The sequence below is a fragment of the Oncorhynchus mykiss genome, chromosome 9, assembly GCF_057628025.1.
Source record: "Oncorhynchus mykiss isolate SJ-2025 chromosome 9, ASM5762802v1, whole genome shotgun sequence".
In the NCBI taxonomy this organism is placed as follows: Eukaryota; Metazoa; Chordata; class Actinopteri; order Salmoniformes; family Salmonidae; genus Oncorhynchus; species Oncorhynchus mykiss.
Window position 1 is genome coordinate 13,522,093 of NC_143030.1, and position 20,000 is coordinate 13,542,092.

General features: G+C 41.5%; 2 protein-coding genes across 3 annotated transcripts in view; one reads left to right on the top strand and one right to left on the bottom strand.

Moving 5' to 3' along the window:
- The window catches only part of LOC110531422 (uncharacterized), a 105,130-nt gene extending 103,424 nt beyond the window's left edge, over positions 1-1,706 (bottom strand). The window contains exon 1 of one of the 2 annotated variants that reach the window (XM_036987301.2): positions 1,407-1,706. In XM_036987301.2, coding sequence (XP_036843196.2) covers positions 1,407-1,496 — 90 coding nt within the window. In that variant the 5' untranslated portion in view covers positions 1,497-1,706. The remainder of the gene's footprint in view (positions 1-1,406) is intronic. The other variant, XM_090183507.1, reaches the window with a different exon arrangement.
- Positions 1,707-2,597: 891 nt separating this feature from the next.
- LOC110532911 (uncharacterized) overlaps positions 2,598-20,000 on the top strand; it is a 229,663-nt gene continuing 212,260 nt past the window's right edge. Inside the window, exons 1-3 of the mRNA XM_036987303.2 lie at positions 2,598-2,684; positions 2,847-2,976; positions 3,159-3,204. Of these exons, the coding sequence (XP_036843198.2) occupies positions 2,966-2,976; positions 3,159-3,204 (57 nt within the window). The 5' untranslated portion in view covers positions 2,598-2,684; positions 2,847-2,965. The remainder of the gene's footprint in view (positions 2,685-2,846; positions 2,977-3,158; positions 3,205-20,000) is intronic.

Genomic DNA, 20,000 nt, shown 5'->3' on the forward strand with positions numbered 1-20,000 from the left:
TCCCCAGCATCCTCCCCCTTCCCTTCCCTCCATCCCTAGATATATAGCAAGAGAGGGAGATAGAATCAGATAGAGAGATAGTGTGTGTGTGTGTGTGAGAGAGAGAGAGAGAGTGTGTGTATGTGTGAGAGAGAGATAAATAGATAGATAGAGAGAGAGAGAGGGGGGGGGGGGGAGAGAGAGGGGGGGAGAGGGGAGAGAGAGAGGGGGGGAGAGAGAGAGAGAGATAGGGGGGGAGAGGGGAGAGAGAGAGGGGGGAGAGGGGAGAGAGAGAGAGAGAGAGAGAGAGAGAGAGAGAGAGGGGGGGGGGGAGAGAGAGAGGGGGGGAGAGGAGAGAGAGAGAGAGAGAGAGAGAGAGAGAGATGTATGCAAGTACAAATGTCAACTTGTCCAGCATCTCCTCTTGGATTCAATGTGGGAGAACAGGGGACGGTTATGCCCAGATGTCGATTTTCACCTCCTGGGTATCCTGTCTCATTCAAATGCATTAAGGCATCTTACCAAGAACCTGTAGTTGATTAAATTGTTGATTGAATTGTTCCTGAGGGGAGAAGTATATATATATATATATATATATATACTTATATACTTCTCCCCTCTGAGATATATATACTTCTCCCCTCGGGAACAATATATATATATATATATATATATATTGTGTGTGTTTTCTTTTTACCAGAAAAATAAACAAAGCTCAGAGCGCCCCAATATGCAGTGACAGCACCTATTTCCACTCTCACTTTTTACCAGGCAATGCAAAACGCCCATTCCATGTAGCCTACTTGCAATGTGCTGGCAAAAGTTTCATTGAAATGCCACAAATAAGTTAAAAAAGACACACGGTACATAATGCGGGCATTGTAACTTTAACCATTCTACAAGGAGGGTAAAGTACAAATTGTTTGCAATAACACATGTTCTCCTTCCATAATAGACAAAAAGTAGGAAAAGGGTGCAGGGTGTTTTTACAAGTCGCCCGGTGCAGAACAGACCTAGAAAAAAAATGTGATAGGCGCGAGCTGGAGCTGGGCTTCGGTGCCCCGGCCCGCGCTCTTATCTCTGAACGGTGACGCGGATAAATGCTCCCTAGAATGGAGCTTGTTCGTAACTGTGCAATAGCGCGACAATAACTCACAGGAATATATAATTATTATTATTATATGCAATAACACTTTAAAACATATTTTGAAAACAGAAGGCTAGAAGATGAGACGTAATATTATTAGACCAGGGGTAGAAAAGTAAGACTTGCTATAAAGTATCCACTCAATTTAGAAACTTTCGCCAACAAGACGTGGGGGAGTTACGGAGCCAGTCGCGGTTTTAACTGTGTTAACCGGCTTATAGTCCTTTAGAAATAGGCTACATCGACAAGTGTATAAAGTAATTGTAGGCTGGTTACTCACCGCTGATTCCGACTCCTGGACCGTGATACACAGGGTAACAACCATCAACTCCATGGCGAGATTTCGCAGACTCTTTACGTTTTTTTTCATTTTTAGAAAATAATCTGCCTCAACTAAACATTGACAAGTTCTACTAAATAGCACGTCAGATAATTGTCATATTCTTTTGCTAACTTTTTATTTATTAGAACACAGTCGTTTTTAGAAGTCAGTAGATTGTTGTGTCAACTCCAAGCCGTAGTGTACTGGGACTGTTCCCTTCGCTGCGACCACTGAATCACTTCTCCTCTGTAGGCTTGTGAACGTGTACAGCCGGATCTACTTCGGATCAATGCGCAGCTGTTGACACTTGCTTCAACAGGTCTTGTGCATCATAACTCAACATTTATAAACAAATAAAATCCCAATAAATATTTGCTAAGATATATAGCTAATAAGTTGTTATAATTTGGTTTACATTTTTCAGTGGCAAATGTGGTTTTGAAGACACAAACTGGTGCAATTTTCTGAGGCAAATGGGGCACACTTGTGTAGGGCAATTTTGTTCGTTGCCTCAGGTTACAAATAGCCTAAAGTGTTGACATAATACATTTGTTTGACATTTCCAAATGTCGTCCCAACATGTTGCATTCCATTATGCCTACGATATTGATTTAGGGGAAAAATGTTGTGCTTTTTTGGAAAAGTCATATGGAATTTAGCGGTTTATGCCGCATTCATATGTTATTCGGAACTAGGACACTCAGACTTGTACAACTTGCTAACTGGTTCTAGTCCACGTGAGGTTCAACCAATTAGCAGGCCCTACATTCCAGAGTCCCTAATTCAGACTAGCAGTAGAACGCGGCATTATGCAAAGTAGAACATTCCACAAAGATCACACTCCCTTCTCATAAGAGTGATCATTTATCAATTAATACTTTCTTCTCTTTTACAGTTCAGTAATGTAGCTTTCGCATCTTTATAAAAGCAACCTCGTCAAGGTATCAATGTTTTCATCGTTCGCTGTCTTAATTGCATAGTCTGTCACAAGACATGCGTATTTAATCTCCCATTAAATAGGAATGAAACATAAATGTGCTATCTTGTTGACTTTTTATCATTTATTCGAGTAGTGATAGTACCATAGGGGTTTCTAATTAACGTGGGTAACCAGTGGGTAAGGGTAGGCTATGCGTGACAATGCTAAAGGCCCGCCCCTCTGCTTTCATGCACTGCGAAGTAGTTGCGTGCGTGAAACAACTCCGTCAGGGACGAACGTTTTCACAAGTGAACTTGGTGAGTTTTAACTTTCCCTATTCTTTATAGCGTAAAACGACGAAATAACCTAACGATTTCAACTAGTCCTAACGAAAATAGCATTTTGGTGCGTGATTCTCTCTCATTTGAAATCTCTCTCCCTCTCTCTTTGGTCTTTCTTCTCGTCTTTCGGTGGCACAGACGCTTTTTGGATTCATCAATGAGCTCGTCCAGGCACTTGTAGCTGCTTGGAGTGAAGACCGGACTGGGAGACCGCTACCAGGAAAACGACCAGTTTTTTCTTCCAGTCGGGATTCAACATGAAATTCTGGTGCGTTTATTTGAGCTCAAAATGATCTGTTGTCGTAGCGGTATAGTTTGACGTGGCTTGTCAGTTTACAACTGTTCTGTAGCCAAATATATTATCCCGCGAATACTTCATTATAAAGTTAGTATAACTTTTGTTTATTTTTAAAGCCAGTCTGATATATAAATATGTATTTATTTTTTTAGGATTTGTGTACTTGCTGTCAGCTGGGCAGTTGAAGCGACACACGGGGTAAGTGCTACCTTGCTCATAGTTAAGGGCTCTCGGCTCGAGTGTGCGCATGTAACCTTCAATCAACTGATGAGGCTACAGCCTTGAAGTTGTGTTATTTTTCTATCGCTGTATTGCGAGCCTCGGATTTATAATTTAGGGCAACATTGTTTCAAACAGTATCGTGCATGACCAGTGCTGTGTCAGTGTAGGTTACCAGAGGTGCTCCGCTCTACTGCGCAGAGCGGAGCTCGCTGGTGTGTTCTACAACAACTATTATCCCTCGGCTATGTATATTCCAAATGCTTATATGATGCAATTTCATCTTGTACAGATGTATTATAGAAATTTAGGTATTGTAAGCCTGTTGTTTGAGTGGGCCACGTATTGGTGTCTAATTCAAAAGAAACATGACAACATATTCACGCTCACTGTAGTTTTCTCTAGGACAGGGCACAGCGTGCGTGTTATGGGCAGAATCACCCTTCCTCTTTTGGGGGAATTTAAATATTTGTCTCGGGTTTATCGAGCGCTGTCTTTAGATTCTGGACGCTGATTACAAGAGCCCACCAGTCAAATTGCTTACTGACCTTTCATCCATAATCAGAGTTTTACGCATGTGAAGATGTTCTTTATTTCAACATCATCCAGTCAGTAACAGATGGCCATTTTACTATTATAATTCACATTTTCATAATGATTTAGAAAGTTAAAACGCACATGATTTATCCCCATAGTTGCAACTATAATTTATTTCGTTTTGTTTTACTTGTATTTATTGAATACTGTCTGTAGGATAGAATACTGAATACTGTCTGTAGGCCCACTGAGATTTGCGAGCGAGTCAAACCCCGCTCCGCTTTGAATAATTCATCAAATAACTTTAGCCACATCTAGAGCGCCTCATTCACGGTCTCATTTATAGGCCTGCCTACGTGTAATTGTCATACATTTCTAATACATGCATAGCCTAGTAATGCTATGAGGATTTAATGATGACTAAGATATAAAGACTATAGTCACAGTTATAGCCACAATTATAGTCATAGTTTACACTTTATTTTAAATAAATACATTTCTATCTGATTTTCCGTTCATACATCCGCACATTTACTTCTAGTATTTTCTAAGAACGGGTTGATTGCAAAATGAGGTCTTGATGCCCTAGCCTGGACCTATGAGATATCTGAGCATTCCAAGGAACCATTGTAGCGGAGAGATAATTGACCTCATGCGCTAAAGCCTCGGTGATGGTTGCTCTGGGAACCAAGTGTACTGGCCCCAAGTTAACTCATCATGCAAGAGTCTGACCGAAACATGTCTATTCTAAAGAAAAAACATCTTCCTTGAGATACTTTCTTTATACCGTGTTACCTGCCCTAATATAACACAGTACTCATGTTATTGCCGCTTGTATCCACTTGCAAGTTGGCTTGTAGTCTCTGCGTATTTATGGGTCATCATGCAATCACTATAGAAACGAAGCAAGTATTGACTTATGCTGATGTTACAACTCACAGAGGTCAGGTCATGTGCGAATAGGGTTAACCTTATATCCTGCGCCTTAAGATGACGTCATAAAAGGTCATTGTAGACTGTGTACAGATCATATCTGGAGAGGCTAAATGGGTTTGTGTTGGTATTTATTATGAATCCCCATGAGCTGCGACCAAGGCTGCTCATTCTTCCTGGGGTCCAGCAAAGTTAAGGCAGTCATGCAATTTAAAAAACATTACAATACATTCACAACAGATTTCACAACACGTTAAGTGTGTGCCCTCAGGTCACTACTTTACTAACACATATCTACAACACTAAATCCATCTACATGTGTGTGTATAGTGCGTATGTTATTGTGTGTGTGTGTATGCATGTGCCTGTGTTTGTCTCACCACAGTCCAAGGCTGTGGAAATCTGATTCTACTGCTTGCATGAGTTACTTAATGTGGAATAGAGTTCTGCGTAGTCATGTCTCTATGAAATACTGTGTGCCTCCCACAGTCTGTTCTTGGGGACTGTGAAGGGACCTCTGGTGAAATGTCTTGTGGGGTATGCATGGGTGTCCGAGCTGTGTGTCGGATATACTTGAATGTGTAGTGTCAGCATTTGTTGCAGGCATGTCATGCCTAAATACGCTAATCTTGCCAATGAAAAATCCTTAAAGTAGTTGGCAATATCAGTGGGTTTTGTGATGAATGAGCCATCTGATTCAATGAATGATGGAGCTGAGTTGACCTTTTTGCCCAGCATTTCAGTTAAGCTGCTCCAAAGATGTTGACTGTCGTTCTTTATATCATTTATCTTTGTTTCATTGTACAGTTTCTTTTTAATTCAGTTTAGTCGCATGACTTTTCACTTTGCAGTACGTTTGCCAATCGGTTGTGCTCCCAGACTTATTTGCCATACTCCTTGCCTCATCCTCCTCCATTTTTCAATTCCTCATCAATCCAAGGGGATTTAACCATATTTTTACAGTCATTTTCATATTGGGTGCATGCTTATTACTAACTTAAATAAACAATTTCATACATGTGTCAAGTGCAGCATCTGGTTGCTCCTCATTACGGGGCGGCAGGGTAGCCTAGTGGTTAGAGCACAACCGGAAGGTTGCCAGTTCAAACCCCCGAACCGATAAGGTACAAATCTGTCTTTCTGCTCCTGAACAGGCACTAGGCTGTCATTGAAAATAAGAATTTGTTCTTAACTGACTTGCCTAGTTTTAAAAAATTACCCAGACCAGCAAATATTATTTACATCATCAGCATAAGAATCACTACAAAATTGAATGACCTTCCTAGATATGGCTATTATATTGGGATCACTACATCTGATGGATGTGGATACTGCTTTGAAGCAAGTTTCTGCAGCTTTAGTAAATGATCAATATATAATACAATACATATTTCCCTCACTAACTTTAAACATCAGCTATCTGAGCAGTCAACCGATCGCCGCAGCTATACATAGCCCATCTGTAAATAGCCCACCCAATCTACCTACCTCATCCCCATATTGTTTTTATTTACTTTTCTGCTCTTTTGCACTCCAGTATTTCTACTTGCACATCATCATCTGCTCATCTATCACTCCCGTGTTAATCTGCTAAATTGTAACTACTTCGCTACTATGGCCTATTTATTTCCTACCTCCTCACGCCGTTTGCACACACTGTATATAGACTTTCTTTTTTTCTATTGTGTTATTGACTGTACGCTTGTTTATTCCATGTGTAACTCTGTGTTGTTGTTTCTGTCACACTGCTTTGCTTTATCTTGGCCAGGTCGCAGTTGCAAACGAGAACTTGTTCTCAACTAGCCTACCTGGTTAAATAAAGGTGTTCTCAACTAGCCTACCTGGTTAAATAAAGGTGTTCTCAACTAGCCTACCTGGTTAAATAAAGGTGTTCTCAACTAGCCTACCTGGTTAAATAAAGGTGTTCTCAACTAGCCTACCTGGTTAAATAAAAATAAAATAAATAAATAAATACATATACAGTTAAAGTCGGAAGTTTACATACACTTAGGTTGGGGTCATTAAAACTAGTTTACATACACTTAGGTTGGAGTCATTAAAACTAGTTTACACACACTTAGGTTGGAGTCATTAAAACTAGTTTATATACACTTAGGTTGGAGTCATTAAAACTAGTTTACATACACTTAGGTTGGAGTCATTAAAACTAGTTTACATACACTTAGGTTGGAGTCATTAAAACTAGTTTACATACACTTCGGTTGGAGTCATTAAAACTAGTTTACATACACTTAGGTTCGAGTCATTAAAACTAGTTTACACACACTTAGGTTGGAGTTATTAAAACTAGTTTACATACACTTAGGTTGGAGTCATTAAAACTAGTTTACATACACTTAGGTTGGAGTCATTAAAACTAGTTTACATACACTTAGGTTGGAGTCATTAAAACTAGTTTACATACACTTAGGTTGGAGTCATTAAAACTAGTTTACATACACTTAGGTTGGAGTCATTAAAACTAGTTTACATACACTTAGGTTCGAGTCATTAAAACTAGTTTACACACACTTAGGTTGGAGTTATTAAAACTAGTTTACATACACTTAGGTTGGAGTCATTAAAACTAGTTTACATACACTTAGGTTGGAGTCATTAAAACTAGTTTACATACACTTAGGTTGGAGTCATTAAAACTAGTTTACATACACTTAGGTTGGAGTCATTAAAACTAGTTTACATACACCTAGGTTGGAGTCATTAAAACTAGTTTACATACACCTAGGTTGGAGTCATTAAAACTAGTTTACATACACCTAGGTTGGAGTCATTAAAACTAGTTTACATACACCTAGGTTGGAGTCATTAAAACTAGTTTACATACACTTAGGTTGGAGTCATTAAAACTAGTTTACATACACCTAGGTTGGAGTCATTAAAACTAGTTTACATACACCTAGGTTGTAGTCATTAAAACTAGTTTACATACACCTAGGTTGGAGTCATTAAAACTAGTTTACATACACCTAGGTTGGAGTCATTAAAACTAGTTTACAAACACCTAGGTTGGAGTCATTAAAACTAGTTTACATACACTTAGGTTGGAGTCATTAAAACTAGTTTACATACACCTAGGTTGGAGTCATTAAAACTAGTTTACATACACCTAGGTTGTAGTCATTAAAACTAGTTTACATACACCTAGGTTGGAGTCATTAAAACTAGTTTACATACACCTAGGTTGGAGTCATTAAAACTAGTTTACATACACCTAGGTTGGAGTCATTAAAACTAGTTTACATACACTTAGGTTGGAGTCATTAAAACTAGTTTACATACACTTAGGTTGGAGTCATTAAAACTAGTTTACATACACTTAGGTTGGAGTCATTAAAACTAGTTTACATACACTTAGGTTGGAGTCATTAAAACTAGTTTACATACACTTAGGTTGGAGTCATTAAAACTAGTTTACATACACCTAGGTTGGAGTCATTAAAACTAGTTTACATACACTTAGGTTGGAGTCATTAAAACTAGTTTACATACACCTAGGTTGGAGTCATTAACTCGTTTACATACACCTAGGTTGGAGTCATTAAAACTAGTTTACATACACCTAGGTTGGAGTCATTAAAACTAGTTTACATACACCTAGGTTGGAGTCATTAAAACTAGTTTACATACACTTAGGTTGGAGTCATTAAAACTAGTTTACATGCACCTAGGTTGGAGTCATTAAAACTAGTTTACATACACCTAGGTTGGAGTAATTAAAACTAGTTTACATACACCTAGGTTGGAGTCATTAACTCGTTTACATACACCTAGGTTGGAGTCAATAAAACTAGTTTACATACACCTAGGTTGGAGTCATTAAAACTAGTTTACATACACTTAGGTTGGAGTCATTAAAACTAGTTTACATACACCTAGGTTGGAGTCATTAAAACTAGTTTACATACACCTAGGTTGGAGTCATTAAAACTAGTTTACATACACCTAGGTTGGAGTCATTAAAACTAGTTTACATACACCTAGGTTGGAGTCATTAAAACTAGTTTACATACACTTAGGTTGGAGTCATTAAAACTAGTTTACATACACCTAGGTTGGAGTCATTAAAACTAGTTTACATACACTTAGGTTGGAGTCATTAAAACTAGTTTACATACACCTAGGTTGGACTCATTAAAACTAGTTTACATACACCTAGGTTGGAGTCATTAAAACTAGTTTACATACACTTAGGTTGGAGTCATTAAAACTAGTTTACATACACCTAGGTTGGAGTCATTAAAACTAGTTTACATACACTTAGGTTGGAGTCATTAAAACTAGTTTACATACACTTAGGTTGGAGTCATTAAAACTAGTTTACATACACTTAGGTTGGAGTCATTAAAACTAGTTTACATACACTTAGGTTGGAGTCATTAAAACTAGTTTACATACACCTAGGTTGGAGTTATTAAAACTAGTTTACATACACTTAGGTTGGAGTCATTAAAACTAGTTTACATACACTTAGGTTGGAGTCATTAAAACTAGTTTACATACACCTAGGTTGGAGTCATTAAAACTAGTTTACATACACTTAGGTTGGAGTCATTAAAACTAGTTTACATACACTTAGGTTGGAGTCATTAAAACTAGTTTACATACACCTAGGTTGGAGTCATTAAAACTAGTTTACATACACTTAGGTTGGAGTCATTAAAACTAGTTTACATACACTTAGGTTGGAGTCATTAAAACTAGTTTACATACACTTAGGTTGGCGTCATTAAAACTAGTTTACATACACTTAGGTTGGAATCATTAAAACTAGTTTACATACACTTAGGTTGTAGTCATTAAAACTAGTTTACATACACTTAGGTTGGAGTCATTAAAACTAGTTTACATACACCTAGGTTGGAGTCATTAAAACTAGTTTACATACACCTAGGTTGGAGTCATTAAAACTAGTTTACATACACTTAGGTTGGAGTCATTAAAACTAGTTTACATACACCTAGGTTGGAGTCATTAAAACTAGTTTACATACACCTAGGTTGGAGTCATTAACTCGTTTACATACACCTAGGTTGGAGTCATTAACTCGTTTACATACACCTAGGTTGGAGTCATTAACTCGTTTACATACACCTAGGTTGGAGTCATTAACTCGTTTACATACACCTAGGTTGGAGTCATTAAAACTAGTTTACATACACCTAGGTTGGAGTCATTAAAACTAGTTTACATACACTTAGGTTGGAGTCATTAAAACTAGTTTACATACACCTAGGTTGGAGTCATTAAAACTAGTTTACATACACCTAGGTTGGAGTCATTAAAACTAGTTTACATACACTTAAGTTGGAGTCATTAAAACTAGTTTACATACACCTAGGTTGGAGTCATTAAAACTAGTTTACATACACCTAGGTTGGAGTCATTAAAACTAGTTTACATACACTTAGGTTGGAGTCATTAAAACTAGTTTACATACACCTAGGTTGGAGTCATTAAAACTAGTTTACATACACCTAGGTTGGAGTCATTAAAACTAGTTTACATACACTTAGGTTGGAGTCATTAAAACTAGTTTACATACACCTAGGTTGGAGTCATTAAAACTAATTTACATACACCTAGGTTGGAGTCATTAAAACTAGTTTACATACACTTAGGTTGGAGTCATTAAAACTAGTTTACATACACCTAGGTTGGAGTCATTAAAACTAGTTTACATACACCTAGGTTGGAGTCATTAAAACTAGTTTACATACACTTAGGTTGGAGTCATTAAAACTAGTTTACATACACCTAGGTTGGAGTCATTAAAACTAGTTTACATACACCTAGGTTGGGGTCATTAAAACTAGTTTACATACACCTAGGTTGGAGTCATTAAAACTAGTTTACATACACTTAGGTTGGAGTCATTAAAACTCGTTTACATACACTTAGGTTGGAGTCATTAAAACTAGTTTACATACACTTAGGTTGGAGTCATTAAAACTAGTTTACATACACTTAGGTTGGAGTCATTAAAACTAGTTTACATACACTTAGGTTGGAGTCATTAAAACTAGTTTACATACACCTAGGTTGGAGTCATTAAAACTAGTTTACATACACTTAGGTTGGAGTCATTAAAACTAGTTTACATACACTTAGGTTGGAGTCATTAAAACTAGTTTACATACACTTAGGTTGGAGTCATTAAAACTAGTTTACATACACCTAGGTTGGAGTTATTAAAACTAGTTTACATACACTTAGGTTGGAGTCATTAAAACTAGTTTACATACACTTAGGTTGGAGTCATTAAAACTAGTTTACATACACCTAGGTTGGAGTCATTAAAACTAGTTTACATACACTTAGGTTGGAGTCATTAAAACTAGTTTACATACACTTAGGTTGGAGTCATTAAAACTAGTTTACATACACTTAGGTTGGCGTCATTAAAACTAGTTTACATACACTTAGGTTGGAATCATTAAAACTAGTTTACATACACTTAGGTTGTAGTCATTAAAACTAGTTTACATACACTTAGGTTGGAGTCATTAAAACTAGTTTACATACACCTAGGTTGGAGTCATTAAAACTAGTTTACATACACCTAGGTTGGAGTCATTAAAACTAGTTTACATACACTTAGGTTGGAGTCATTAAAACTAGTTTACATACACTTAGGTTGGAGTCATTAAAACTAGTTTACATACACCTAGGTTGGAGTCATTAACTCGTTTACATACACCTAGGTTGGAGTCATTAACTCGTTTACATACACCTAGGTTGGAGTCATTAACTCGTTTACATACACCTAGGTTGGAGTCATTAACTCGTTTACATACACCTAGGTTGGAGTCATTAACTCGTTTACATACACCTAGGTTGGAGTCATTAAAACTAGTTTACATACACCTAGGTTGGAGTCATTAAAACTAGTTTACATACACTTAGGTTGGAGTCATTAAAACTAGTTTACATACACCTAGGTTGGAGTCATTAAAACTAGTTTACATACACAGGTTGGAGCCATTAAAACTAGTTTACATACACCTAGGTTGGAGTCATTAAAACTAGTTTACATACACCTAGGTTGGAGTCATTAACTCATTTTTCAACCACTCCACATATTTCTTGTTAAGAAACTATAGTTTTGGCAATTCAGTTAGGACATCTACTTTGCGCATGCCACAAGTAATTTTTCCAACAATTGTTTACAGACAGATTATTTAACTTATCGTTCACTGTATCACAGGTGTACCTGTGGATATTTTTTCAAGGCCTTGACATCATGGGAAAATCAAAATAAATAAGCCAAGACCTCAGGAATTTTCTAGAGATTAATGTACTTTGGTGCAAAAAGTGCAAATCAGTCCCAGAACAACAGCAAAGGACCTTGTGAAGATACTGGAGGAAACAGGTGCAAAAGTATCTATATCCACAGTAAAACAAGTCCTATATCGAAATAACCTGAAAGGCCGTTCAGCAAGGAAGAAGCCACTGCTCCAAAACCACTATAAAAAGTCAGACTACGGTTTGCAACTGCACACGGGGACAAATATTGTACTTTTTGGAGAAATGTCCTCTGGTCTGATGAAACAAAAATAGAACTGTTTGGCCATAATGACCATCGTTATGTTTGGAGGAAAAAGGGGGATCTTGCAAGCCGAAGAACACCATCCCAACCGTGAAGCACAGGGGGTTGCAACAACATGTTGTGGGGGTGCTTTGCTGCAGGAGGGACTGGTGCACTTCACAAAATGGATGGCATCATGAGGTAGGAAAATTATGTAGATATTTTGAAGCAACATCTCAAGACAGGAAGTTAAAGCTTGATCGCAAATGGGTCTTTCAAATGGACAATGACCCAAAGCACACTTCCAAAGTTCTTGCAAAATGGCTTAAGGACAACAAAGTCAAGGTATTGGAGTGGCCATCACAAAGCCCTGACCTCAATCCTATAGAAAATTTGTGGGCAGAACTGAAGTGTATGCGAGCATGGAGGCCTACAAACCTGACTCAGTTACACCAGCTCTGTCAGGAAGAATGGGCCAAAATTCACCCAACTTATTGTGGGAAGCTTGTGGAAGGCTACTCAAAATGTTTGACCTAAGTTAATCAATTTAAAAACAATGCTACCAAATACTAATTGATTATATGTAAACTTCTGACCCACTGGGAATGTGATGAAAGAAATAAAAGCTGAAATAAGTCATTCTCTCTACTATTATTCTGACATTTCACATTCTTAAAATAAAGTGGTGATCCTAACTGACCTAAAACAGGGATTTTTTTTACCAGGATTAAATGCCAGGAATTGTGAAAAGTTTAAATGTAGTTCGCTAAGGTGTAGGTAAACTTCCGACTTCAACTGTAGATCATTTAATTCCTGTGCTGTTTGTTACTACCCTGCTAGGTTAACTGATAATCTGAACCAGGTTGCCGACACTGGTTGCAGTTTGAAGCTTTTCTTGAGTGGGCAGCTTCATGAAAGCCAGTCAATATTGAAATCTGCCAGAAAATATACCTCTCTGTTGATATCACATACATTATCAAGCATTTCATGCATATTATCCAGATAATGGCTGTTAACACTTTCTGGTCTATAGAAGCCACCATAATGGGCTTTAGGTGAGGCAGAGGAACCTGTAACCATATTACTTCAACAGTATTTAACATGAGATCCTCTCTAAGCTTTACAGGAATGTGGTTCTAAATATAAACCGCAACACCTCCTCCGTTGGTATTTCTGTATTTTCTGTAGATGTTATAATCATGTATTTGCTACCAGTGTATCATCAAATGTATTATATAAGTGAGTTTCAGAGATAGTCAGAATATAAATGTCATCTGTTACAAGTAAGTTATTGACTTCATGAAACTTGTTGTTTTTAGCACTTTTCTGGGATGCTTGATTGCTTTCATTGCTTCAATACAAAATCAAATCAAATCAAATTGTATTTGTCACATGCGCCGAATACAACAGTGAAATGCTTACTTACAAGCCCTTAACCAACAATGCAGTTTTAAGCAAATACCTAAAAAAAGTATTAGATAACAATAACAAATAATTAAAGAGCAGCAGTAAATAACAATAGCGGGGCTATATACAGGGGGCACCGGTACAGAGTCAATGTGCGGGGGGCACCGGTGTCGAGGTAATTGAGGTAATATGTACATGTAGGTAGAGTTATTAAAGTGACTATGCATAGATAATAACAGAGAGTATCAGCAGCATAGAAGGGGAGGGGGGGGGGGGCAAGGCAAGTAGTCTGGGTAGCCATTTGATTTGATGTTCAGGAGTTTTATGGCTTGGAGGTAGAAGCTGTTTAGAAGCCTCTTGGACCTAGATTTGGTGCTCCGGTACCGCTTGCCGTGCGGTAGCAGACAGAACAGTCTATGACTAGGGTGGCTGGAGTCTTTGACAATTTTTAGGACCTTCCTCTGACACTGCCTGGTATAGAGGTCCTGAATGGCAGGAAGCTTGGCTCCGGTGATGTAATGGGCCGTACGCACTACCCTCTGTAGTGCCTTGCAGTCGGAGGCCGAGCAGTTGCCATACCAGGCAGTGATGCAACCCGTCAGATGCAGCTGTAAAACCTTTTGAGGATCTGAGGACCCATGCCAAATGTTTTCAGTCCCCTGAGGGAGAATAGGTTTTATCGTGCCCTCTTCACGACTGTCTTGGTGTGCTTGGACCATGTTAGTTTGTTGGTGATGTTGGACACCAAGGAACTTGAAGTACTCAACCTGCTCCACTACTGCCCCGTCGATGAGAATGGGGGCATGCTCGGTGCTCCTTTACCTGTAGTCCACAGGGTAAGGTTGTTGTCCTTGCACAACATGGTCATGTCTCTGACCTCCCTATCGGCTGTCTCATCATTGTCGGTCATCAGGCCTACCACTGTTGTGTCATCTGCAAACTTAATGATGGTGTTGGAGTCATGCACGGCCATGTAGTCATGAGGGAACAGGGAGTACAGAAGGGGACTGAGCACGCACCCCTGAGGGGCCCCTGTGTTGAATATCAGCGTGGCGGATGTGTTGTTACCTACCCTTACCACCTGGGGGCGTTCTGTCAGGAAGTCCAGGTTCCAGTTGCAGAGGGAGGTGTTTAGTCCCAGGATCCTTAGCTTAGTGATGAGCTTTGAGGGCACTATGGTGTTGATGGTGTTGAAGCCAGTGACTGGTGTGGTGTACTCTTCAATGCCATCGGAAGAATCTCGGAACATATTCCAGTCTGTGCTAGCAAAACAGGCTTGTAGTTTAGCATTTGCTACATCTGACCACTTTTTTTTCTAGACCAAGTTACTGGTGCTTCTTCCTTTAATTTTTGCATGTAAACAGGAATCAGGAAGATATAATTATGGTCAGATTTGCCAAATGGAGGGTGAGGGAGAGCTTTGTAACCGTCTCTGTGTGTGGCGTAAAGGTGGTCTAGAGTTTCTTTCCCCTCTGGTTGCACATTTAGGTAAAACTGATTTAAGATTCCCTGCATTAAAGTCCCCGGCAACCAGGAGCAGCGCCACATTTGGATGAGTGTTTTCCTGTTTGCTTATGGAAGAATACAGCTCATTGAGTGCGGTTTTAGTGACATCATCGGTCTGTGGTGGTATGTAGACAGCTACGAAAAATACAGATGAAAACTAGATAGTGTGGCCTACAGCTTATCATGAGATACTCTACCTCAGGCGATCAAAACCTTGAGACTTCCTTAGATATCGTGCACCAGCTGTTGTTTAACAAATATGCATAGGCCCCCACCCCGTATCTTACCATAGGTTGCTGTTCTGTCCTACCGATAGAGTGTTTAACCCGCCAGCTGTAAGTTCTTAATGTCGTCTTTCAGCCACGACTCAGTAAAACATAAGATATTTAAAAAATGTATGTCCCGTTGGTAGGATTTACGTGCTTTCCGTTCGTCCCATTTATTTTCCAGCAATTGAACGTTAGCTAACAGTACGGATGGAAAATGACAAAGACAGATTAGCATCTCGCCGCCTGATCCTCACAAGGCACCCCGATCTCTGTTTGCAAAATCGCAGTTTCTTTCTCCAGCGATTGACGGGGAGGAGGGCCTGTACGCGTGTTTGGAGTACATCCTTCCCATCCGACTCATTAAAGAAAAATTCTTCATCCAATTCGAGGTGAGTAATCGCTGTTCTCATGTCCAGGAGCTCTTTTCGATCATAATAGACGTCAGCAGCAATATTATGTACAAAATAAGTTACAAAAAAGGTGAAAAAACAAACAAAATTGCACGGTTGGTTAAGAGCCAGTACAACAGCAGCCATCCTCTCCGGTGCCATCTTCACTAGTCATTGGCTGTGTGTGCATGTGTGAAAGCGCGTGCGTGCTTGCGTGTGTGCATGTGTGAAAGCGCGTACGTGCTTGCGCATGCGTGTGAGAGACACTACAAGCAGCTGAAAGAGTCATGTTCTTCTTTCTGTCGTTGGGCTTTTCCAGGTGCGCTTGGTCATTCTCTCAATCTCTTGTGGCTTCACTGTAATGAAATTAGTCAGTGTTTATAGATATATGGTCAGCTTTTGGCTCTCAATTCAAAAGAGACTGGTTAGGAATTGAAACGGTCCCTAATTTGTTTATTATTGTAGTTAGTGAATGATTGATTGATTATTAGAATGCCTTTATTGTCAATTGAGTCATCTTAGTTTGGTCTAGTGTTAGTGTTGTGAGGTCAGACTTTGACGAGGCTAGATTGGGTGGTGATACAACCTAACATCTCCTTCAGTGGAGATCAGCTGATCTGTGATTAACCTAAATGGTCAGAGATAGCAGAGGTGATAGCAGAGGTGGTGAAGCATGTAGGGACTCTCTCTCTCTCTCTCTCTCTCTCTCTCTCTCTCTCTCTCTCTCTCTCTCTCTCTCTCTCTCTCTCTCTCTCTCTCTCTTCATGTTCAATTCAAAGGGTTTCATTGGCATGGGAAACGTATGTTTACATTGCCGAAGCAAGTTAGATAGATAATGAACAGAAGTGAAATAAACAATAAAAAATGAACAGTAAACATTATTATATGTTCCAAAGGAATACCGGGGTGGCAGGTAGCCTAGTGGTTAGAGCGTTGGGCCACTAACCGAAAGGTTGCTAGATTGAATCCCCGAGCTGACAAGGTAAAAATCTGTCATTCTGCCCTTGAACAAGGAAGTTAACCCACCGTTCCTAGGCTGTCATTGTAAATAAGAATTTGTTCTTAACTGACTTGCCTAGTTAAATAAATAAAAATAGAGCTGTCTCTTGTGGCCATATTATGGCTGTATACATCTCTTTCAATTAAATTCAAAGGGCTTTATTCTCATGGGAATATTCTTATCTTCTTTCTCTCGCTCTCCTCCTCTCCTCTCTCCTAGCCGTTTGTCTCGCTCCTTTCTACTGCAGATAACACAAGGCTTAGGAGATAAGTGTCCACACACACCGACTCCACATACACAGTCCCTTCAAACTCATGAGATGCCAATGGGCTGAATCAGACTATGATATGTACATAAATCATGCATTGGGACCCCCCCCCCCCCCCCCCTATTTACTTATCCTAAGGGGTGAATCCTAACGTTCAGTGTTTCCCTAAGTCATGCATTGATATCAATGGGACCCTAAGCGAAACATGTATTTGAGTAGAAGTTATGATTCACCCCTGAATGATGTGGTGTTCTTCAATCTAAATACATAGCAACATTGTATATTCACGTTTGTTTTTAAACTAAATGATTAGTTTGATAGATGGGTACAATATACTCCAGTCTAAAAACAGAACATCACGTCAATCTCAGAACACACAAGAGGAAGGACTGGAGCAATGTCTGACACAGCTGTTGGCAAAGACCCTCTTCACACGGCCGTGAAGAAAGGAGGAGAGGAGCGGAGAGGTTGAGGAGGGTGAGGCCTACACGACAGAAGGCCGTGAGAAAGGAGGAGAGGAGCAGAGAGGTTGAGGAGGGTGAGGCCTACACGACAGAAGGCCGTGAGAAAGGAGGAGAGGAGCGGAGAGGTTGAGGAGGGTGAGGCCTACACGACAGAAGGCCGTGAGAAAGGAGGAGAAGAGCAGAGAGGTTGAGGAGGGTGAGGCCTACATGCCGTGAGAAAGGAGGAGAGGAGCGGAGAGGTTGAGGAGGGTGAGGCCTACACGACAGAAGGCCGTGAGAAAGGAGGAGAGGAGCGGAGAGGTTGAGGAGGGTGAGGCCTACATGCTGTTAGAAAGGAGGAGAGGAGCGGAGAGGTTGAGGAGGGTGAGGCCTACACGACAGAAGGCCGTGAGAAAGGAGGAGAGGAGCGGAGATGTTGAGGAGGGTAAGGCCTACATGCCGTGAGAAAGGAGGAGAGGAGCGGAGAGGTTGAGGAGGGTGAGGCCTACACGACAGAAGGCCGTGAGAAAGGAGGAGAGGAGCTTAGAGGTTGAGGAGGGTGAGGCCTACATGCCGTGAGAAAGGAGGAGAGGAGCGGAGATGTTGAGGAGGGTGAGGCCTACACGACAGAAGGCCGTGAGAAAGGAGGAGAGGAGCAGAGAGGTTGAGGAGGGTGAGGCCTACACGACAGAAGGCCGTGAGAAAGGAGGAGAGGAGCAGAGAGGTTGAGGAGGGTGAGGCCTACACGACAGAAGGCCGTGAGAAAGGAGGAGAGGAGCTTAGAGGTTGAGGAGGGTGAGGCCTACATGCCGTGAGAAAGGAGGAGAGGAGCGGAGAGGTTGAGGAGGGTGAGGGCTACACGACAGAAGGCCGTGAGAAAGGAGGAGAGAAGCAGAGAGGTTGAGGAGGGTGAGGCCTACATGCCGTGAGAAAGGAGGAGAGGAGCGGAGAGGTTGAGGAGGGTGAGGCCTACACGACAGAAGGCCGTGAGAAAGGAGGAGAGGAGCAGAGAGGTTGAGGAGGGTGAGGCCTACACGACAGAAGGCCGTGAGAAAGGAGGAGAGGAGCAGAGAGGTTGAGGAGGGTGAGGCCTACACGACAGAAGGCCGTGAGAAAGGAGGAGAGGAGCTTAGAGGTTGAGGAGGGTGAGGCCTACATGCCGTGAGAAAGGAGGAGAGGAGCGGAGAGGTTGAGGAGGGTGAGGGCTACACGACAGAAGGCCGTGAGAAAGGAGGAGAGAAGCAGAGAGGTTGAGGAGGGTGAGGCCTACATGCCGTGAGAAAGGAGGAGAGGAGCGGAGAGGTTGAGGAGGGTGAGGCCTACACGACAGAAGGCCGTGAGAAAGGAGGAGAGGAGCGGAGAGGTTGAGGAGGGTGAGGCCTACACGACAGAAGGCCGTGAGAAAGGAGGAGAGGAGCAGAGAGGTTGAGGAGGGTGAGGCCTACACGACAGAAGGCCGTGAGAAAGGAGGAGAGGAGCGGAGAGGTTGAGGAGGGTGAGGCCTACACGACAGAAGGCCGTGAGAAAGGAGGAGAAGAGCAGAGAGGTTGAGGAGGGTGAGGCCTACATGCCGTGAGAAAGGAGGAGAGGAGCGGAGAGGTTGAGGAGGGTGAGGCCTACACGACAGAAGGCCGTGAGAAAGGAGGAGAGGAGCGGAGAGGTTGAGGAGGGTGAGGCCTACATGCTGTTAGAAAGGAGGAGAGGAGCGGAGAGGTTGAGGAGGGTGAGGCCTACACGACAGAAGGCCGTGAGAAAGGAGGAGAGGAGCGGAGATGTTGAGGAGGGTAAGGCCTACATGCCGTGAGAAAGGAGGAGAGGAGCGGAGAGGTTGAGGAGGGTGAGGCCTACACGACAGAAGGCCGTGAGAAAGGAGGAGAGGAGCTTAGAGGTTGAGGAGGGTGAGGCCTACATGCCGTGAGAAAGGAGGAGAGGAGCGGAGATGTTGAGGAGGGTGAGGCCTACACGACAGAAGGCCGTGAGAAAGGAGGAGAGGAGCAGAGAGGTTGAGGAGGGTGAGGCCTACACGACAGAAGGCCGTGAGAAAGGAGGAGAGGAGCAGAGAGGTTGAGGAGGGTGAGGCCTACACGACAGAAGGCCGTGAGAAAGGAGGAGAGGAGCTTAGAGGTTGAGGAGGGTGAGGCCTACATGCCGTGAGAAAGGAGGAGAGGAGCGGAGAGGTTGAGGAGGGTGAGGGCTACACGACAGAAGGCCGTGAGAAAGGAGGAGAGAAGCAGAGAGGTTGAGGAGGGTGAGGCCTACATGCCGTGAGAAAGGAGGAGAGGAGCGGAGAGGTTGAGGAGGGTGAGGCCTACACGACAGAAGGCCGTGAGAAAGGAGGAGAGGAGCAGAGAGGTTGAGGAGGGTGAGGCCTACACGACAGAAGGCCGTGAGAAAGGAGGAGAGGAGCAGAGAGGTTGAGGAGGGTGAGGCCTACACGACAGAAGGCCGTGAGAAAGGAGGAGAGGAGCTTAGAGGTT